At 41.4% G+C, this 20,523-nt stretch overlaps 1 protein-coding gene across 1 annotated transcript in view; it reads left to right on the forward strand.

Annotated features, from left to right (window-relative positions):
- The window catches only part of PRKAA2 (protein kinase AMP-activated catalytic subunit alpha 2), a 260,253-nt gene that overhangs the window by 79,833 nt on the left and 159,897 nt on the right, over positions 1-20,523 (forward strand). The window contains exons 2-4 of the mRNA XM_086952736.1: positions 1,948-2,089; positions 14,179-14,272; positions 18,467-18,611. Of these exons, the coding sequence (XP_086808862.1) occupies positions 1,948-2,089; positions 14,179-14,272; positions 18,467-18,611 (381 nt within the window). The remainder of the gene's footprint in view (positions 1-1,947; positions 2,090-14,178; positions 14,273-18,466; positions 18,612-20,523) is intronic.

Below are 20,523 nucleotides of genomic sequence, written 5' to 3' on the forward strand. Positions count from 1 at the left end.
AAAAAAGCAACGATTGTGTGAGGAGAGTGTGGCTGGGGTGAAGAGTGAGCCTGGATTCTGTACACCCTCTGAAATCCTAGCGACTCAGGAAGATGGAGATCCAGCAGCTTGGGGAAGAAGTGCTTTAGAAAATCCAACCTGTTGCTCTGTTCCACCTCCTCCGGGATCCCACAGATATGAAAATTATTACAAGCGATCTGTCTTCCAGGTCGGTGATCTTTTGCCATAAGAGGTCGAGGTCAGGTTGCTGTGTGGAGTGACATTTTGGACTTGTGGCTGCCTCTGAGAAGAGTAGTTGATGAACCACAGGTTTAAAACCCTGCATGAGGAGTACAATGCAAATGTGAAAAACTCAGAGGACTGTAATGTCATAAGTAGGCACCACACAAAGGGAGACCACTTTCCACCCTCCTCAACTCTGGGTCTGAATCTCTACCCAACAGCCATATGAATGCAGACAATACACTTATCTGGGAAAGCTGTACTCAGTCTCCTTTGTGTGCTATTCCACAATCAGGGGCATCAAAAGGGATCCCAGTTTACTGTTATAATTAATACTATGAGCCAAACTTGAAGATGAACATCACAAGGCAGCAACTTCAAGATGTGCAGAATCTCCTTCTCAATGTTTGCATTATTTACCCATATATTTTCTCAGATTGATATGATCTTAAGTTTTCTTTTTCATTTGAGCAAAGCCTAAAAAGGTTTACATTTCCCAGGATATGCATCCAGCCAACAGGTTATGCTTCCAAACCCTGAACAAATTAGCTCACTGTGTCAGATTTTCCCAGTAAATGCATTCAGCCATTGCTTCCAAACCCTGAGCCAATCAGCTAACCTTGATGCAGTAGTGGTTTAGTGATAGCCAGCAGTAAACAGACTGTTCGCCTGATTCTGGTGCCCATCACAAGTACTTTATACTTTCTTTCTCCAGTCTAACATCCTAAGATTTCATGCTATCTCAAAAATATCCTCTATATTTCTAAATCTTACACTATCTAAACACTATTTTTTTTTAAAGCCTCTGATTATTGCCACATTTTTTGTCTTTCAAATGGCACACTCCTCTTCCATTCATGGCATGCCTCCCCTCTCTGTCTCTAAGTCACAGGCACAGTCACCTTACTGCCTATTAAGCTATTTCTGCAGATTGCCCACAACTCATTTCAAGATCAGAACCTTTCCTTTTTTAAAAGCCTTACCCTTGCAAACCTAACAATACCTAATCCCCTGTAGCTCATCTGTCAACCCCACCAAAGATCTGCATTAAATCACACTAATGATCACACCTAATGATCTGCATTAAATCCCACTAATGATCACACCTAATGGCTAATAATGTAATCTACCACAAACAACTGAATGTTTTGAATGGTTTCCATGCGTGCATTAAATAATAACACTAGACTAATCACTAACCTTGGGTCCTGGAGAAGCATGCTGCTTACCGTAAATGTCTTCAACGCTTCAACAAGGGTAGTAAGCGCTATATAAATGCAATTACAATTACAGACACATCTCCAGCAAACTTTGAACTGAAAGGTTTTAATTGCAGTCTATATACAATATCATTAATTAGTGGACTCAGAGATTTTCCTTTAGAATTAATTTGTAATTGTTGTTTAGTTGTTTTATTGAACAGAAAGTTTTTTGACTTGTTTATTTCATATGATTTGTCGACCTACTTTAGTGGTCATTATCTAAATAAAAACAAACCGTAATATTGCAGTGGAACTTTCCACATGAGATTATATGTTCAGTAAAGGACTATACACAGGTCAGTTTAGCAATAGGGATTCACAAATTTGTGTTAACTGTTTGATAACTGTGTAGAAAAGGCAATTTAACTGGTTGGTCTTGTTTTGATTCCCTTGTGCTAAATTGTCAAAAAATGATTGTGATCATTCCTAATGTATTGTAATTAAACATTTATCTTTCCAATAGTTGGTGAACATCAATTAACAGGACATAAAGTGGCAGTGAAAATCTTAAATCGCCAGAAAATCCGTAATCTAGATGTTGTTGGCAAAATCAAGAAAGAAATTCAAAACCTTAAACTCTTTCGACATCCGCACATTATTAAACTGTAAGTAATGTTGTTTCATTTTCATACAAATTTGAACTGTGTATAATAACTTTGGGCTTTTTTCCACTTTATGCAAATTGTATGTTTTATCAACTTGAATTTATGGTATTATGTTGTCACGTGCTCACTAAAAATGCAACATAATCATTCTTTATTGATCAGCAGCAGACCATGTGCTCACTTTCCAGTGAATTGCATTTTAGGAAAGCATCTACCCGTCATAAACCACTTCTCTACTTTGTTCATACACAGATATGATATCAAGGACACAGAGCAAAGAGCACCTTATATTTAACTTGTGCTAGTAAATATTTCATTGACCAGCCTTATATTGCCTTAGGTTAATCATTCTTCAGCAGAGACTCATAGGTTTTGAGGTTAGAACCGCCAAACTGGGAGTGACACAGTCACGCACATTAGCTAAGTGTCTGCAGAGTTTAGGGGCCCTTCTCATTCCAATTTCGGCCACTAACCCACTGCAAACGTTGCTAGCAGAAGAGAGCCATAACTGTAGAAAGTATTGAACCATTGTGTTTGGGCCTGATTAATCAATCTTTGCGCTTTGTGAAAGGGAGAGGGCTGGTATGCACAATATTTGACAATATACGGTACATTCATGATCTCTGCCTGCGCTGGCACACAACCTGCTGCCTTACACCATTGTGCAAGGTTGCCTGCATTGCAGGCAGGATTGTTTTTGTGCAGGCAGTGACACCAACAATCCTCTGAGGAGTTTTCCTATTTCTAAATGTTTCACATACTTAGAAGACAGAAGCGCAATATCTCACAAGAAGGGTGGTGTTGTGATTCTTTTCCACAAGTCTCTCTCCTAATTCACAATGTCAAGACTTGGGCTGACCAAGCAGGTCATTGTGTCTTTACAAAGGTCATGAGTCAGGGCAACACAGTGGTGTTCTTTTCTGTGTATGAGCCAAGTGGGGCTAAGTGATGTTTCTTTGCTGACCTCTCCAGAGTTTTGACTGGATTAGGTAGCAGTAAACTGATAATGGGCGGGGACTTGACCATGACGATGCACCTATCACTAGAAAGATCACGCAAGCTAGGCATGTCATGCACTAATGATAGAGGTATGCTCAACCACCTACTCAGGGATCTCACATTTATGGAAGTGCACCACCTCCTCCATCAAGAAGATTGAGAATACACATTCTAGTTCTGTGTACAAGGTACAAACAGATGTATAGAATTTTTCCTTGTGTCCTATACCACATTGTTGGAAGTTGCAGCTTGTGAAATATGGCATAGTGAAAGATTGCTTGTGAAAATTGGCAGAAGTTTTAACATTATCTATGGGTCTTGTTGCGCCTTCTACTAAACTGTTACTGAAACAGGGTAGGAGAATGCAAAAAGTTTCGGGGTGACCCTGCCAAAAGGGCCAAGTCCAACATTAACTATAGACAGCTGGCTGACAAAAGGATACAGTGCTCATACCTAAACAACTACTTGGCACTTAATGAAGACTCAGCCAGCTTGAAACTGATCCTCTGGCCACAGCGATCTGATGAAAACCAAATAAAAGCTGAAGACCTTCTTTACCAGCTGAGCGGAATATGCTCTTTCTAGGGTTAAGTGAGGCGATACGAGTATGGTGAAAACACAGGTAGATGTTTGGCCTCCAACTTTATCAGAAAGAATCCTCCTCAGTGATAACTGCAATCAGGAATAACAGAGAGGAATTGAAAAATCACCCAATTAACATCACTAATGAATTTGCTTCACACTTTAGAAAAGTGTAATCCTCCGAGCGCCAAGATATAATATTAAAAAACAGATTCCTGGTTGGTGTTCACATGCCCACACAAGAGGGGAGAGAAGCATGAATGTGATAAACCAATAGGCAAGATTAGAGCAGAAGGAAAGAATATAGGCTTTGGAAAATCTCCTGAAGAAGTACCATTCCCGATTGAATTGTATAAGATCAATATGCCTTAAATGTCACTAATGTTGCAGGTACATAATGGACCATATGAGAAGGCTGCCCTCTGCTTTAATGAAGAAAGAACTTTCAATTGTGTTGAGAGGTGTGATCTGTTTGGCACCATGGAGAGGGGAGGTCTAGGTCCCGGCTTTGCGGGCAAGGTAAAATGTCTGTATACTAACCTAGGTGCAAAGATGAATTGTAGAGAAGTTCAAGGAACTCTTTTATATCTGCTTAAAATTGAAACTTTACCTGCCCTCTACCCTGTGTAGGGGGCATCTTGACACAAGCAGTTAAGCAAAAACGATGTTTGTATGTAGACAATATTCTCCTCACCCTGCTGAACCCTTCATCCTCTATATTATGCTGCATGCCAGTTCTATAGGACTTATCCATATTCTTAGGGTACAGTGTAAACTGGGGTAAAATAGAAAACCTACCACTCACATTTGCTATTGGTAGAAATTCGCTGGGGTTGCTCCACGTAATTGGGTCGTAAAAGAACCTTAAATACTTTGAAATTATAGTAAATAGGGGACTACAAGATATAGTGGAAAATCATGTACAGAAGCTTAGGAGGAAAGCCTCAGCTGCCTTCCTAAAGTGGTCCTCGCTCAATTTGTCATTTAGGGGGAGAGGAGAGGTGGTATACGTGAATGCAGCCCAACATGTAATTATATCTTCACCATGTTGTCCATAGTGATACCCAAACCACTTTAAAGTGAAACAGAATTTACGATTATGAACTTCATATGGGATGCAGCAAGGCCGAGACTTAAGGTGCCACACTTTACCAAGCCGCCTCTTCAGGTGGTCTCCCATTACACCACATCCTCACATTCCACCAATCACACACACTTGCACCCCTGGTGCAAATGTTTGGCATGGGAATATCTCCCCAGCATGGATGGAGATTCAAGAAGACTTCCTTTTGGCTACAAGGCAATATGAGGGGGAAACATCCTTTACAACGCAACTTTTACCACGCAGTGCTATTACAACGCAGGTTTTACAACAAAAACCATTACAACGCATTGCGCTGGGGGGCGCTCTAGGACAGGGAATAGATTTAATTTACTATCCAACACCTTCCCTAGTGTCCACGGGGACTGGAGTTGGAATAGTAAATTAAACTATTCACTATCCAGCACCCCAAAGCGCTATGCGTTGTAATGGTATGGGTAGTAAAACCTGCGTTGTAACAGCATGCGATGTAAAAGCATGCGTTGTAATGTCATACATACAATATGAGGTACTCTATAGCATTAATAGCGCTAATAGCAGGGCCTTGAACCCTATTATAGCCTCAACGTGGCAAACATGGGAGTTGGTACACAGATTGTAAAAAAGTAACCCACACTTGCATGTCTAGGTAACCATATCGAGGAACCGACGACTTTGTAAGGGGTATCCCCCTTTTATTGGGGTGATTGGTTCTGGATGGGGCAACTGACAGATTGGTGATTTGCTGTTTGATTGGGACTGCATATCACTTTTTGACCTCTATACGGAATTCTGATTAGGATGTATGGAAAAATGAAAGTAGACTCAGCTCTTACCCTCTTTCCGAACAGTTCTAGGATAGCTGCAATCCCTTATACAGGCATTTAGCTGCCTTATTAGATTCAGACTTCATGATAATTTCAATTAGCCTTTCTCAGCATTCTGTGGGTAATGACTCTGGATATTTCACACTTCATGCAAGGTCAACAACTTAATCAAGAATCTGTAAATTACATTCTGCAGTTGTCAGTTTACAACCTTATCTTGCATGCTCCATATATTTGTGCCAAAACACCTTCCAACTCTATCAGAAGGGGGGGGGCTTTAAAGGACAATAATTGTACAAAGCACCCCTTTCAAAGTCTGAAATGTTTTTCAAAACGAATCCTTACATCAACAGGAAAGTGTTAATATGCATGTGTAGTAAAGAGGGGGGCATAACTAGGGGGAATTTCCATTAGCCACTAGTAATCGGAATAATTTTGGTAACTGTGTAACTTTATGATGTGGAATTAACAGTAATGACGCCAGCTTGCTTAATTAGAGGTAATTTTGAGGGGAAAAATCCTATCCCCGAGAGCACATTTAGGAAGTGTGAGCTGCTGCTCATGCCGCTGTTTATCTTCTGTTGCATTTAGCACTATTTTCGTAGCACAAAATGCATGCTCACATCCATTTTGGATGTAAGGGTGCATTTTGTGCTAAGAATATTACTTTGAATTAAAGTAGTACGTGTGCCATGGAGATGGTAGTAATTACCTTTGTCAGTATAGTCTGCCCCACAACTACTCCTTTACTTTCTCTCCATTGCAGTAGAGAAGGATGCAGAGTGGAAGTAGTATCACTTTTCTCATTATCATCTGCCTGTCTACTACTTCTTGGTTTGCTTGAATATTGACACATTAATACTTAATTGCTGAATATATAGATCTCCAATGGAAATATATTTTCCACTAAAAGACAGAATTACTGTTTATTTGTGATGGTTATCTCGATGTAGTTTTTTTTTTATAAAACAGGAAGCTTGGCGCGCAGGCTGATAAGCGTAATGTATGAAATGAGGAGAGTAAGCACGGTGCTGCCAGGTCGGGGGAAATACCCTGTAACCTGGGTGGATGTTTGGGTTGTGAAACCCACCCCAATAAATGAGAACAAAGTCTTGGGCACACATAATGAGGATTTAACACTGGTAGAAATGTCTCGTATTTGTATTTAAGTGGTCGGCACCAGTGGAGTAGTTTGAAAGTTTTAATGATGCAACAACAAAGAAATGGCCAGCCGACACGTGTTTCGTCACAAAGCGGAACGTATCCCGTGACTCTTCAGGGCTGTGTGGCGGTGTGGGTGGATGGCATAATCACAGAGCAGGTGGAGGAACCGGAATGGCCAAGGTCTGTGTGATGGACCCAGCGGTCAACCTCAGGAAACAAGATTGGGATGAAGTGAAGCCCAAAGAATCGGGAGTGCCTTCTGAGGGTTTGAGAACGTCTCACTGTGACGTTGAGGGGAGGAGGTGAGGTCCCTGGTGGGGTAGGTGACACCTTGGAGCAGTGTTTGCTGCTGGAATTCAAAATCGGGGTGAATGCAGTCGGGTGTGTACGCCGTATGCACAAGAAAGCAGGGTGCCAGAAGGGACTGTGTGTAGACAGTCCAGTGTCTGGAGGGGACGGAAGGCGGGTTTGCCGGCCACCTCACATCAGTCGAAGACTAGAATCAAACACTGGGTCAGTACCAAACTATGGATGCAGTTGGCTTTTACCTCCTCTGGCAGCAAGCCTTGTTCCATATCAAATGCAGGGAGGGCTTTGAGGCTCACCCTAGATGTGCATCTGTTGGCCTTTCTGGTTACATATCCCACCTATACAAGCCTTTGTTTCTGCTTTCTGAGAGAGTTCACATCTCTTGGCTGGGGTTTCGATTCCTGTCTTGGTGGCAGCAGCTTCAGGCCACCAGGTGGGCAACCTCCAAGGCAGCCACCTGGGTGCATGTAACACTAAATCCGGTTTGATTAAACAAGTTGTTTGATACCAAACATGACACTTTTCAGTGGGACCGTAATGGAGCTTGCAACCTTGGGGTGCCTGGGTGCTGGCCCATGTTATCCTATGGCCCCCATGAACACTTATAGTCACTCCCAATTAAAGGAGGCTATTATGGAGACAAATACGCTTGCACTTATATGTCTGCCCCTTTAATATAATGCACCCTGCCTCCTGGGCTCCTGAGGCCTACCTTAGGAGTGACAGGCATATATTAAAAGTAGTGCTGTGACCTTGCCACTCATGGTGATGGTAAAGTCGGGCTTGAGCAGTTTGCAGTGCTCCTGCAGTCTGCAATGGCAGACCTGCTGTCATCTCTTTACTTGGTCACTCGGGGTGCAGGAGCGGCCCTTGCAGGTACGAGCGGTGAGGCGCGGCGATTCGACAGACGATGATGAGGGGAAATTAAATAAATAATTAATTTTCCCTCCTCGTCGTCTGTCAAACCCCCCACCCCACCGGGCGCCACCACTCTTACCTGCACAGGCCATGCTTGTCAGGGTGGCACAATCAGTGCTGAAGGCCCTGGTGACCCCTTTAACTCCCATGGCCTACGTACCACTGGTACCACTCACCAGGGACTTATAAGAGGTTTAAGGTCTATGCCAATTGAGGTTACAAATTTACATTCATCATATTTTAGGGCAAGAGAACTGGCACTGGGGCCAGGTTAGCAGTCACATTGCACTTTCAGAGTCAAAACCATCATCATTGGGGAAAAAAGCGAGGGGTGACCATACAAAAAGGGCACTTTCCTACAAGGAACAGTAGAGACTGTGCAAGGTAAGCACCTCTCCAGCATGCAGCATGGTGTAGAACTAACTGAAGCAGTACACGCCTTCATCATGGCCACAGCAGCGATAGCACGTTCACATACCACCTGCATCACCCACACACAAAAAAAGGGTATGCCTATGAGTGACATGGCGCTAATTGTGTGTTGGACCAGGTAATGGGTCTTGCAGAATAAGGTAGGTCTGGCAACATCCACATTTCATGACTAATCGGCTAGCAGCCAACATTATCTCTTTAGTTATAGAAATTCAGAGGCTTGCAACAGACCAAAAGACCTGGATGGACAATCACGCCCATGTTCAGGGCACATTCCTGCCTCTAATCCTGACTTGAGTTAAAAATAAGATTGTTCCACTAAACCCAGTTCCATTTGTGCGATTCATTCAGCAATTTTCGTGTACATTTAATAGTCATGATTTCCTATATTGTGTTCCTGTATTATTGTGGTGTGCGTAAATTGTTCCTCTCAGGTTGAATTTGTTGGCTATTCTTGGTGCTAAGTCAAACCTGAGGTCCTCATCTACCTGTGGCCACCTCTCCTTGCCCAGTGAAGGTTCCTTTCATACCGGACTTTGTTGCTAGACCAGCACCAACGATGTGTCAGCCCATGAATTCCCTTTCTAAACTATCCTCCCCCGTATTTTGTTCCGCTTCCCAGGGAATCCAGCCGAGGCATCCAGATGTAGGGTAGAGCTGGTAAGGTGACTTTCATTGTGGCAGCTTTGTTTGGGCCTGTTTGAGCCTGTAAAGAGCTAGAGATGAATTGGCTATAAAGCCAAGGACCACAGTGGTGGTGTACTTCGTTCTCTGTGGTTGAGTAAATTACTGTGAGGACTGGCCTGCTGTTATTCCTGATGGGACTCCATATGTTACTTCTAGCTTGCGAAACAGTGCTTCAAGTGATGCTGAGTCGACTCCATGCATTACTCAATGATGGCTTAGCACTGTTCCTGTGGGTTGGTATATATTTCATTTAGACTCCCACAAAGACTTAAATGGTGCTTAATAAGACCTCCACTGGATGAGCGTGTGTCACTCCTGGGTGGAATCCACATGAAATCACCATGTTGCTTAACAGGGCTCTATGAGTTGAGCTTCTGTTGATCTTGTGTGGACTTTATGTACCACTCCTAAGAGGCATAAACGTGCCGCAAATAGAGATGAACGTATATTACTACTGGGTAATCTCCATATGCTACTACTAGGTGGTCTAACGTTGCCTCTCAAGGTTGAGATCATGTGTGGGGTGTCTCATACACTACATCTAGGTGTCTAAACATTGCTTCCTGAAATGGGTCTTTTTTTGCTTTTGGGTAGACTTCACATTGTACATAGTGATGGCCCCTGTCGCTCCTAGTGGAATCCATATGGTATTTATGGATGGCTTAACAATACATTTAGGAATCTAAAATGGACTCCATATTGGACTTATTGGTGGGCTAACAATGCCTCCGGGGTATTGGGTTTCGCTACTCCCAACAAAAATGCATTAATGGAAGTTCCTTTTTTGCCTTGACATGCGAGCTCTCAAAAAGGCTAAAAAGATCTTCCGAGAAGTATATAGATTATCAACAGCAATTGAAAATTTGGGAAAACTATGCCGACATGGCTGTTCCAAATATGGTGACTCAACCTAGTTCCTACCTGCAAGTCACACTTCTTTGTATATGTAACTTGCAAGACTATACTTCCAACTCCATTCCATAGTGATCCATGAAAATGTCACTGCTACGTACATCACACCTAGAGTAAAACCAGCTCTAGATCACATGCCCATTGCGCTGCAGGTGTACCATTTTTTGTGACGCATCAGTGGCGCAACCTGCAGTCCCATGCACTGTGGTGCAAGGGTGCCTGCGTCCGTGCATGGTAGGTAATTGTGCGCCAGTGCAGGGAGAGAAAAGGGATCCGTCTTATCATTGTAGATAGGATGAATCCCTTTACTTTGGAATTTATGCAGCACAGCCCAGCCAAATGGCTTGCGGCACCACCCTGCGTTATTGCCTTGTAAATAAGGCCCTATATTCTTAGGTGTTACTTCATCCAACATCCATGGCTGTAAAAGCCCAACAAATATATTTGCCCTTATTTGACCAAACTGGTCCTCATCAAGGGAAAGATTTTTTTTAATGGAAATACTATAAAGCAATATGTTACTCCGTGCAGCAATTAGCTAAACTGAGGAACCAAATAAAGGCATCAGCATACCTAATAATCAGCTTTAATATGCACTCTGTAGTTGGCTGAAGGATGGTTGGGGCTGGTTGAGCCATGTTTCTTCTTCCATGTGCAATGTGAATCTAAACAAATATAGATTTGCTTGCACGAATAGTAGTGTTGGCACTAGTTGTTGTGCAGTCAAATACCTTCTGTTTTTGTTGGCTAATGGTGCCTAATGAAATGGTAGCTTTTCAGAAATATGTATAAAGGTGATATGTCAGAGAAAATTCACTCTGGGTTACGGAGTCTAAATGCTGAACTTGGTAGAGAGAAAAAAAGCAGTGGCTCCATGCCTGCTTGAAGTATCAACCATTTACATTAAGGGAAAAATAAGCACTCAAAGAGAGTCATCTATTTGCCTCGGGAGAAAGTGAGCATATAACACTAATCCCTTTCACAGTTCACTACGTGTTATCCAGTTCCGTTCTTTAAGCAGCAATGGAAAAGATACATGTGACAGAAACTGAAAGTTACTCAGAGTTTTAGATATCTGGCTTTCTTATTACAAGGATTAAGAGGACCTTGAAAGATACAGAAAATATAAATTTCTCAGATGCTGAGCTAATCATTTGTGAAGCTTCACCTACATTGGTGCAGCTAAACAGCATGGTGTTTTCATTAAATGCAATATAAATCAACATACATCACTAATGGAAGCAAAATGAGTTCACTGCCCGTAGATAGCTCATACTGCTGTGGCTGTTATCATTTCGTGACTTTGGTGTAGATATTTATTTATCTATCTTGATTATTTCATTATTTCATCACTACTGAGGCCTGCACTTGTATTACTGTAACTTGTCCACTGTCAAATCATGTAATTTCCCTATCTTTAACAGTTTAGTTGCTGTATGAGCTCATCCGTTTTGTCTAGCTCTGTGGTCTATGGCCTGCAATTGTGAGGTTTGTATGACATTTGATTTATCCAGTTTACCCCTTATAAGTAGATTCCTAGTCATAATGTGTGACTGAGAATCTGCTAGGAGTATGTATAATGCAAAAACGAGAATAACAAATACACAAGTGAAGAAAGATGCTATGCACATTTTGAAAATTAAAAGACCATGTGAAATTACACAGCCAGATTATTGAACTTTGACTAAAACTTATGGATCTTTACTTATCTTAGATGGAAACTGTGCTGAAATGAGCACTCCTCTCTCACAGTTTTTCAAAGGTGTTTTTGGAGAAGGTGAGCCCCAAAAACCTTGTGGAGGACAAGACTTGCCTGGAGCACAGAAAAAGTATTGCAATATTTTGCTATTGGTCCTGCAGAACCTTTGGACTTTTAGACATTTTGGACCTTATCTACAAAAAAAGTAACGAAGTGCGGTGCCGCAAGTCATTTGCCAGTGCCGCGCTGCCTTACTTTTGAAGCAAAAGGATGCGTCATATCTACAACCGGATTGGTGTCAGTACAACGCGTTCTTTTACGTCGCATTCCGTTACAACGCAGATTTTACAACGCAGGATCCATTACATCGGATGCCATTACAACGCATGGCATTACATAGCAGATGCTATTACAACGCATGGCATTACATCGTAAGTATAGGTAAGTATACCTTTTTTTAAAAATGTTATTAAGTTAATTTAATTAATTTTTTTTAAACAATTTAATTAAAATACATTTTAAAATAGTCATTAATTTATTTTAATAAAATAATATCTATTTAATAAATGTAATTTTAATAAAAATTGTAATTAATTTAATTTAATTAAAATAATGAAATTAGTTTAATGTACATATTTTTAAAATTGAAATTAAATTAAATTAATATTAATAATTTATTTAATTTAATTAATTTAATTTAAAAATGTAATTAATGTAAAATAATTAATTTAATTTATTAAATATATTTTAATTAATTTAAAAATGGTAAATATAATTTAATTATCCCTAAACACAAACCTACCCCTGAACCCTAAAACACCCCTGTACCCCAAAACCCAAACCCTGCCCTAAAACCTAAAAACATCCCTGTACCCCAAAACCCAAACCCTGCCCTAAAACCTAAAAACACCCCTGTACCCCAAAACCCAAACCCTGCCCTAAAACCTAAAAACACCCCTGTACCCCAAAACCCAAACCCTGCCCTAAAACCTAAAAACACCCCTGTACCCCAAAACCCAAACCCTGCCCTAAAACCTAAAAACACCCCTGTACCCCAAAACCCAAACCCTGCCCAAAAACCTAAAAACACCCCTGTACCCCAAAACCCAAACCCTGCCCTAAAACCTAAAAACACCCCTGTACCCCAAAAACCCAAACCCCCCAAAAACCCAAACCCTGCCCTAAAACCTAAAAACACCCCTGTACCCCAAAACCCAAACCCTGCCCTAAAACCTAAAAAGACCCCTGTACCCCAAAACCCAAACCCTGCCCTAAAACCTAAAAATACCCAAACACCCCAAAACATATACCTCAGTACCCCAAAACATATACTCCTATTCTCATACTTATTAAAAAAAATTACTTAAATTAATATATTTAATTTATAATATTTAAAAACATAAATAATTTTTTTTATAATTAATAATAATTAAATCAATTATATAATATTAAATAAAATAAATAAAAATTGTATACTTACCAATACTTACGATGTAATGGTATGCGTTGTAATAGCATCTGCTATGTAATGCCATGCGTTGTAATGGCATCCGATGTAATGGATCCTGCGTTGTAAAATCTTCGTTGTAACGGAATGCGACGTAAAAGTTGCGTTGTAAGTGTTACATACCCTACAACCATATGACGGATCCCGTTTCTCTCCCCTGCGCTGGTGCACAATGGGCTGCTATGCGCCATTGCAAACACCCTTGCACAATGGTGCAAGTGTGCCTGCGCTGCGGGGATGATTGTTTTTGTGCAGGAAGGCACACCTTCCTGCACAAAAACAATCACAAGAGGTGATTTTCTCTTTCTGTGCGCCTCCCTATGCCTCCTGTGCGGAGGTGTAGCATTCTGACGCAGTTCTAGGTTTACGATATCTTGTAAATCTGGAAATGCGGCAGAAGCCATGGGAGTTGCGTGGGAACACCCACAGCAGCACTAATGGCACGCCCCTTTCACGCATAGTGCTGCATGTAAAGGGACCCTACTTACATGGACACAAAAAGCCATGCAGGGTGGCTTTACGTGTCCTTGTAAATATGGGGCAGCAAGACTGGCAGCCAGTGTGTCACAAAAAGTGATGCACCAGCAGCGCAAGTGGCTTGTAAATAACCCCAACAATGTGAATATTATGCAGTAAGTTGCACCATTGTCATAGGGAGAAGGTGGGGCTTGTTCACATGCACGTGTATGGTCTGTGATATTTGAGAAGGGTATTTATGCTCCATCACTTTCAAACTTCGAAAGCTGCCAATGTTGACCCGGTACCAAGCTAAGGTTCTCATAGGGTTTGTTAGGGCAATGTGGATAACGGCAGGCCAGGTGGTGTTGATGAAACCATTAGTACCTGCACATGGGTACTTTGAGGAGGGGTTTCTGTATGGCCAGGAAGCCTCTGATATATACCCCGATCCTCAAACATCACCTGTGTTTGCTTACTGCTCTTTAAAGCCTTTGTCTTTACATGTATTTTTAGGTACCAGGTTATCAGCACACCTACAGATTTTTTCATGGTTATGGAATATGTGCCTGGTGGTGAATTATTTGACTACATCTGCAAAAACGGCCGGGTAAGTGAAAAACATGGTTTAAAATTAAGGCATCTGGAGTTGTGAAGGTTTAGTTATGCATTATTTCTAAATGTTATATTCAGTGTAACAACAATAATCAGAAATGCAGAATGCAGTAGAAAAATATAGCATCAGAAATAATTGCCATAATATATATGGTTATAGTATTACTGTAACAAGAACCTTCTGTTAAGAAGATCATTCGCTTTGAGGTTAAAAAGATAGGAAGAAAGAAAAGATGTAAGCAGATATGGAAAGAAGGAGAGAACTATGCTTTAAGAATGCACCTAAAATGTCTGCCTTGCACACCACACTAATGACAGTCCCTATTACACCATCACGTCTAAAAGACACATTTAGGATGGCAAACATTCTGTTTACCTAGTGATTCACAGTTCGCTACTTACCATATAAGAAGATGTATGGCTTTAGACATGTGATGTTTAGAGAGACTGGTGGGAAAGTTTCTTACATGTTAAAAATATGTATGTTTTTCGCATTGTAATGCTATAGCAGACACCTAGGCCACAAGACGATAACAACCTGCTGATTCCTAGACCAATAACATTACTAGGTTTCACAGTTTCAGAAAAAACATAGTTTGGTCGTTAAAACTGGGCCCTGTGATGATCTGCTGAGTTTCCTTCTTGATTGCCCGAGGAAAGTAAAACTCCTCCCTGTAGCCAGAGTGCCACCTTGCACAGATTAGGGTTTGCGAACTATGAGAAAGGACTCCTTAAGAAGGTCCCCCTTTGCAGGTAAAACCCAGAAAGGGGAAATAAAATCTTTGGCAAACTTGTACCTCTAGATTGAAGATAAAGATTAGTACTAACGAGATTACCAAGGCTTCAAACTCCCCTTGACATCAAAAGGTATCCAGAAGAATGTTCCAACTGCAAGGCACAAAAATATGGGATACAAATGGTAGGAAACAATTGAATAATGTAATAAAATAAGAGAATACAAATGCATTGTAATGTGTTTTTCGCAAGCAAATCCCTCCTTACATATGGTGCTAGCAGGAACTGACATCACAAGTAAAGTCTCTGCCTCATTTTAGATTGGGTTCCTGTGTTAACATCCTTCGACCTTGTGGTTTACGATGCCACCAGAATGTACCTCTTCTGGCATGCGTGAATGTGTTGGGCCCTCCGGTGCCTCTACTCCAGCAACGTCTCTCTGCTACCTGGTGTACTTTTTCCTCATGCTTCAGTTTTAAGTGTTTCTGCTTGGTGAATGCTCCAAATGAGTACGGCCTCTTATCCCCTGGTGGACCTTGACATTTATTAGTTTGCTGGTGTAATTGATGTTCCTAGCAGCTCTTCCTCTTCTAACTAGTCCATGGGTCTCAGTGAACCAGCCCTTAGTTAAGCAAATTGCTTTATTCCCTGCAGTTTAACCTGGCCCCTGAGACTCGGGGCATCCTAACCACAGCTCTCCAGCTTGAGTGAGGTTATGTTTCTAAACCAAGGACACCTCCCTGCCACTTTGTAACTCTCTGCTAAGTATTAGGTATTTAGTTATTGGCAATGTCAGGTTTGGTGGTTGCGTGGAGCCAGGTCTCAGTAGGAAATAGAAAATCGAGCATTTTGGGCCAGACATCATTTTTTGAACTTCCTCAGTTGGAAGCTCGAGAAACTGCTTATCATAACAGAGCCTCCAGACACTGGTGTATCCTTACTGAATGCGCACAGACGGGACCGCCTTTGGCTCTCCGCCACCTTGCCCACTATGCCTCATAGACCAGTATACACATGATGCTTTTGGGGTAACTTCAACGCATTTACACAATTTACTGTTCCATTTCTGAATTGCACAACATATTAATCACTAATGTGGGCTGATATAGACTCCTCTTAGTGTGCAGTTCAGAATGTATCAATCAGTTGTTTGCCAGTAGGAAAATATGTAACTCGTAATTGACTTATGCAAATATCTTCAGTAAGGATAAGGATCCATACCATGTAAATTGTACTTCAAAGAAGAATTTTTTCTGTTGCAGGTTTATACAATAATATAACAAACATTTCTTCAATCCATGTGCTCTCCCTACTACTTGTTTATTACTCCATGTGCTGTTCTCCTTATTGTTTATTACTCCATGTATTGTCCCTCCTTATTGTTTATTATTCCATGTGCTGTTCCTCCTTATTGTGTATTATTCCATGTGCTGTCCCTCCGTATTGTTTATTACTCCATGTGCTGTCCCTCCTTATTGTTTATTACTCCATGTGCTGTCCCTCCTTATTGTTTATTACTCCATGTGTTGCCCCTCCTTATTGTGTATTACTCCATGTGCTGTCCCTCCGTATTGTTTATTACTCCATGTGCTGTCCCTCCTTATTGTGTATTATTCCATGTGCTGTCCCTCCTTATTGTGTATTACTCCATGTGTTGTACCTCCTTATTGTTTATTACTCCATGTGTTGTCCCTCCATGTACTGTCCCTTCTTATTGTTTATTACTCCATGAGCTGTTCCTTCTTATTGTGTATTACTCCTTGTGCTGTCCCTCCTTATTGTTTAGTACTCTATGTGCTGTCCCTCCTTATTGTTTATTACTCCGTGTGCTGTCTCTCCATGTGCTGCCCCTCCGTATTGTTTATTACTCTATGTGCTGTCCTTCCCTTTTATTTAACCTAATTTTTAATAGCCAGAGTCCATGTTGTTTTCAATACTGCCCCCTCTATCTTCTTCTCTGTCACTCTGGTTGGTCTAGTAATGCTTCCTACCTGCTTAGGAGACTGTCTATCACTGCTCTTCAACCTTCTTTCCTCTTACTTACCTCTCAATGGGTAATTATTTGCCATTCTTCCTACATATATTTCGAACCTTCAAGCGATGAACTAATTATAATGCCAGTTCTGTGATCTTATTATTCTGGGAAAGGAAACACTCTAGTAATATCTTGAATGTGTCTCTACGCACAAGGAAAGGCTCACAATGTGTCTCTTGTGATCACCAAACTCTTAAAGTGCCCCTCACCCACAGACTCTTGGAAATTCATTCTTCCACTATATTTTATGCCATAAAGTTGTGGGCAAGCACCACTTGCCATTATCTGATGTATTGTAATTACTAATCCACAATTTACGAGAATGTCAATTTAACGTGGTCCAGATCCGGATGTTTTCTCCAACTAAGACTGGACAAAACGTACCTTTGACCGATTACTGGGATGCATCTGTGAGCAGGGCCATGAATATACCTTGGTTGAAAATTGCCATACTCAGCAAATTACCCATGAAACATTCTGGGGATGGGGTAGTTTATTCTCATTGCTTCACTTTCTCTACAAGTCCTGCGGGATTACTTGACAGTGTTTTATAGCTCCACTGACCACGTGGCTGAAAATAACTGTAGCACAATTGTCATTGTGCATGTACTCTCCACCAGAGCTGTTTCCTGCATCAACGTCCAATCTGTTCTGCATACGTTTCTGTTACACCTGCTGCTTATACCATTATACAATGTTCTTTATGAATTACACAAATATTTCTGTAGCAGCCCAATTAACACATTTACATATATCTGCATTTGCATTAGTGTAAAAAACCTCTGATGCTTATCTTTATTCTTAAAGTGCAATTTTCATCCATGTGTTTATGCACTAGTGATACAGATATGCACAGTGCGAGTTGCTTCCGGGGTAGTTAAAGTTTAGAGTTTTCATGAATGCACGAGAGAGACATTGTTTCACTATGCAAGAATCACACGTTACTGGCCTTGACAATGTTTGTTTCTCTCTTATGATGTATAACACACATTCATAAGTTTGTAAAATAAACCAAGGCCTTTGCTGTGACTGAGAGAAAACAGAGACAAGCGTTGGGGTTCCTGACCTGAAAACTCCGTTAAACTTAACATAGCTGGTTTGTCCAATGAAAGCACCTGCTGTGATTGACATTATTTTCATTTCCTAGTATTCACTTGCCAGCCCCAGTTTTTTTTCTCCTTTGTCTCATTCCAAAATGCAGAATAGGAGGAGGTGTTACATGGAAACTTTTAATTAGCACAAACATCAAAGGAACTTCAAAACTGGGCAGGCCGCCCTTCCACCAGCTGGCCGTCGCCCCTCGCGCCGCTGATTCCATGCTCGTTTGTTATTCGCAGCCCACGTTGTCAATATGTGCTTGAACCCCGTGCATGCTCCTTTAGCCCCGCCCCCACCCACCGGCTGCTCTTCTCCTTGCAGGTCGACGACCCGGAGGCCCGCCGCCTCTTCCAGCAGATCCTGTCCGCCGTGGACTACTGTCACCGGCACATGGTGGTGCACCGCGACCTGAAACCGGAGAACGTGCTGCTGGACGCGCAAATGAACGCCAAGATAGCTGATTTCGGTATGTGACCCGCGAAGCACGCCTGGAATCCACCCTGCCCGCTCCCGGCAGCGCACTATCGGCTGTCATCCGGGTGCGCCAGGCGGTGACACGTTCCAGGACCCTGCATTACCGAACCCATGCTTGTTACTTACCATTACAGAACGCACTGTGTTCATATTTCTTGTAGTGATTTCAAAGCGCCAACATCAGTTTGACATGTAATATAACCTGGATTTTTGTTGTACAAATGTCGTGACATGGGATTTCCCAAATTGCTACGAGGTGAGAGAGCACCCATTTTCTATCTTTTGCATATTTATTCTTCCTTAACAGAGGTCACACTATAACATGATGGACAATCATTTATTGTTATCTATAAAACTAAACCTTGTGGGCCACACCCTGTGCACCTTTGCATCTTCATAATTAGGCACGATTTTAATTGCCTTGGATGAGGAACTTCTGCGCGAAATAATGTCCTTATGGGATGTGCGCAGATCAGAATTACAGCCAAAATTTACAAACTCAAAGTGATCCTCATTGACCAAACTATGGGCCCGATTCACAGAATGAATTTAAGACTCAATCCTAAACTTACTACTATTTTGGTATTCACAGAATGCACTTACTACTTTTGGCATTCACAGAATGCACCTACTACTTTTGGTATTCACAGAAGTTAGGATTTTGTCTTAAGTTTGTCTTAAGACAAACTTAAGACAGAGGTAAAACAGACTTAAGACAGACTTAAGTTAGGATTTTGTCTTAAGTCTGTCTTAAGTCTGTCTTAAGTTTGTCTTAAGACAAATTTAAGACAAAATCCTAACTTCTGTGAATACCAAAAGTAGTAAGTTCATTCTGTGAATGCCAAAATAGTAGTAAGTTTAGGATTGAGTCTTAAGTTCATTCTGTGAATCGGGCCCAAGGCCACAATATAGGAGGGGCAACTGCGTGTTTTAATGTTGCTTGTCGAAACCACAGGCCCCCACAATCATGTCATGGGCAGTGCCATGGACAGTACCGCATGGTCCTAACACTGGCCCTATCCTATTAGATGGATGCATCTGAATGAAACCTGCCCACTGTTTCTCCTTCGTTTATGACACAGATGTAAAATGGATGGACTGCGCATGGTTCACTTTTCAGTGAATCATTCTACCTAGACCTAGGAGAGATTTCAAAATTCTTGGAATTGCAAATCTCTACTTTAGGTCAGATTGGACTGCTGGCACTGCTGGCTTTAGGGTGGCGAGAGTGCAACGGGTGCCACCTCACAGCTTGGAGGGAGGCTGTATTTTGAAATATCTTATGGGTTTAAAAGCACCTACTGCAGAGTTCTGTGTGTGCCCAACAATTTTCAGAGAACAATTAAATGTCAAGATAATTCTGGTAATTAATGTTCCTGGTGGAGAGAGACTGAAGTTTTGTATAGTGACTGCTTTGACTCATCATAAAGTAGCAGAGAGGGTTAATATGCCTGCTGCAGTGAACCTTTACCTTGCAAATCACATAACTGTATTTTAGGTTAATAGCTCAGTGGGTTACTACTTTTGTCACAGAGATCCCTTTGTTGCTTGCAGTTCAAGAGCTGCATGCAAACTACATTGCAGGTTGGAACGTTATGTTGTTTCCTCCAGTCTTTCATTATCCTAATGTTGGTAAAAAGGGTGAATTTGGATAGAAATACATTCTTGTTAGTAAAGCCAATCCCAACCATTGTAGTACATTTTCAATCCTGAGTTTGTGCTTCTACGGACCAAGCACTCTTAAAATATGCCAGTATGGATAAGATGTGACACCTTGTAGTCCTCTTTGTCTTATGTAACATTTTCTGCACACAGATTTACAGATCTATGATTCATTGTCTCTATAATATATTTGTGATGTAAAGTGCTCTGACACCCTCCATTGGTATAAGAAGTAATATAAA

The sequence above is a fragment of the Lissotriton vulgaris genome, chromosome 1_1 (genome assembly GCF_964263255.1).
Source record: "Lissotriton vulgaris chromosome 1_1, aLisVul1.2, whole genome shotgun sequence".
Lineage (NCBI taxonomy): Eukaryota > Metazoa > Chordata > Amphibia > Caudata > Salamandridae > Lissotriton > Lissotriton vulgaris.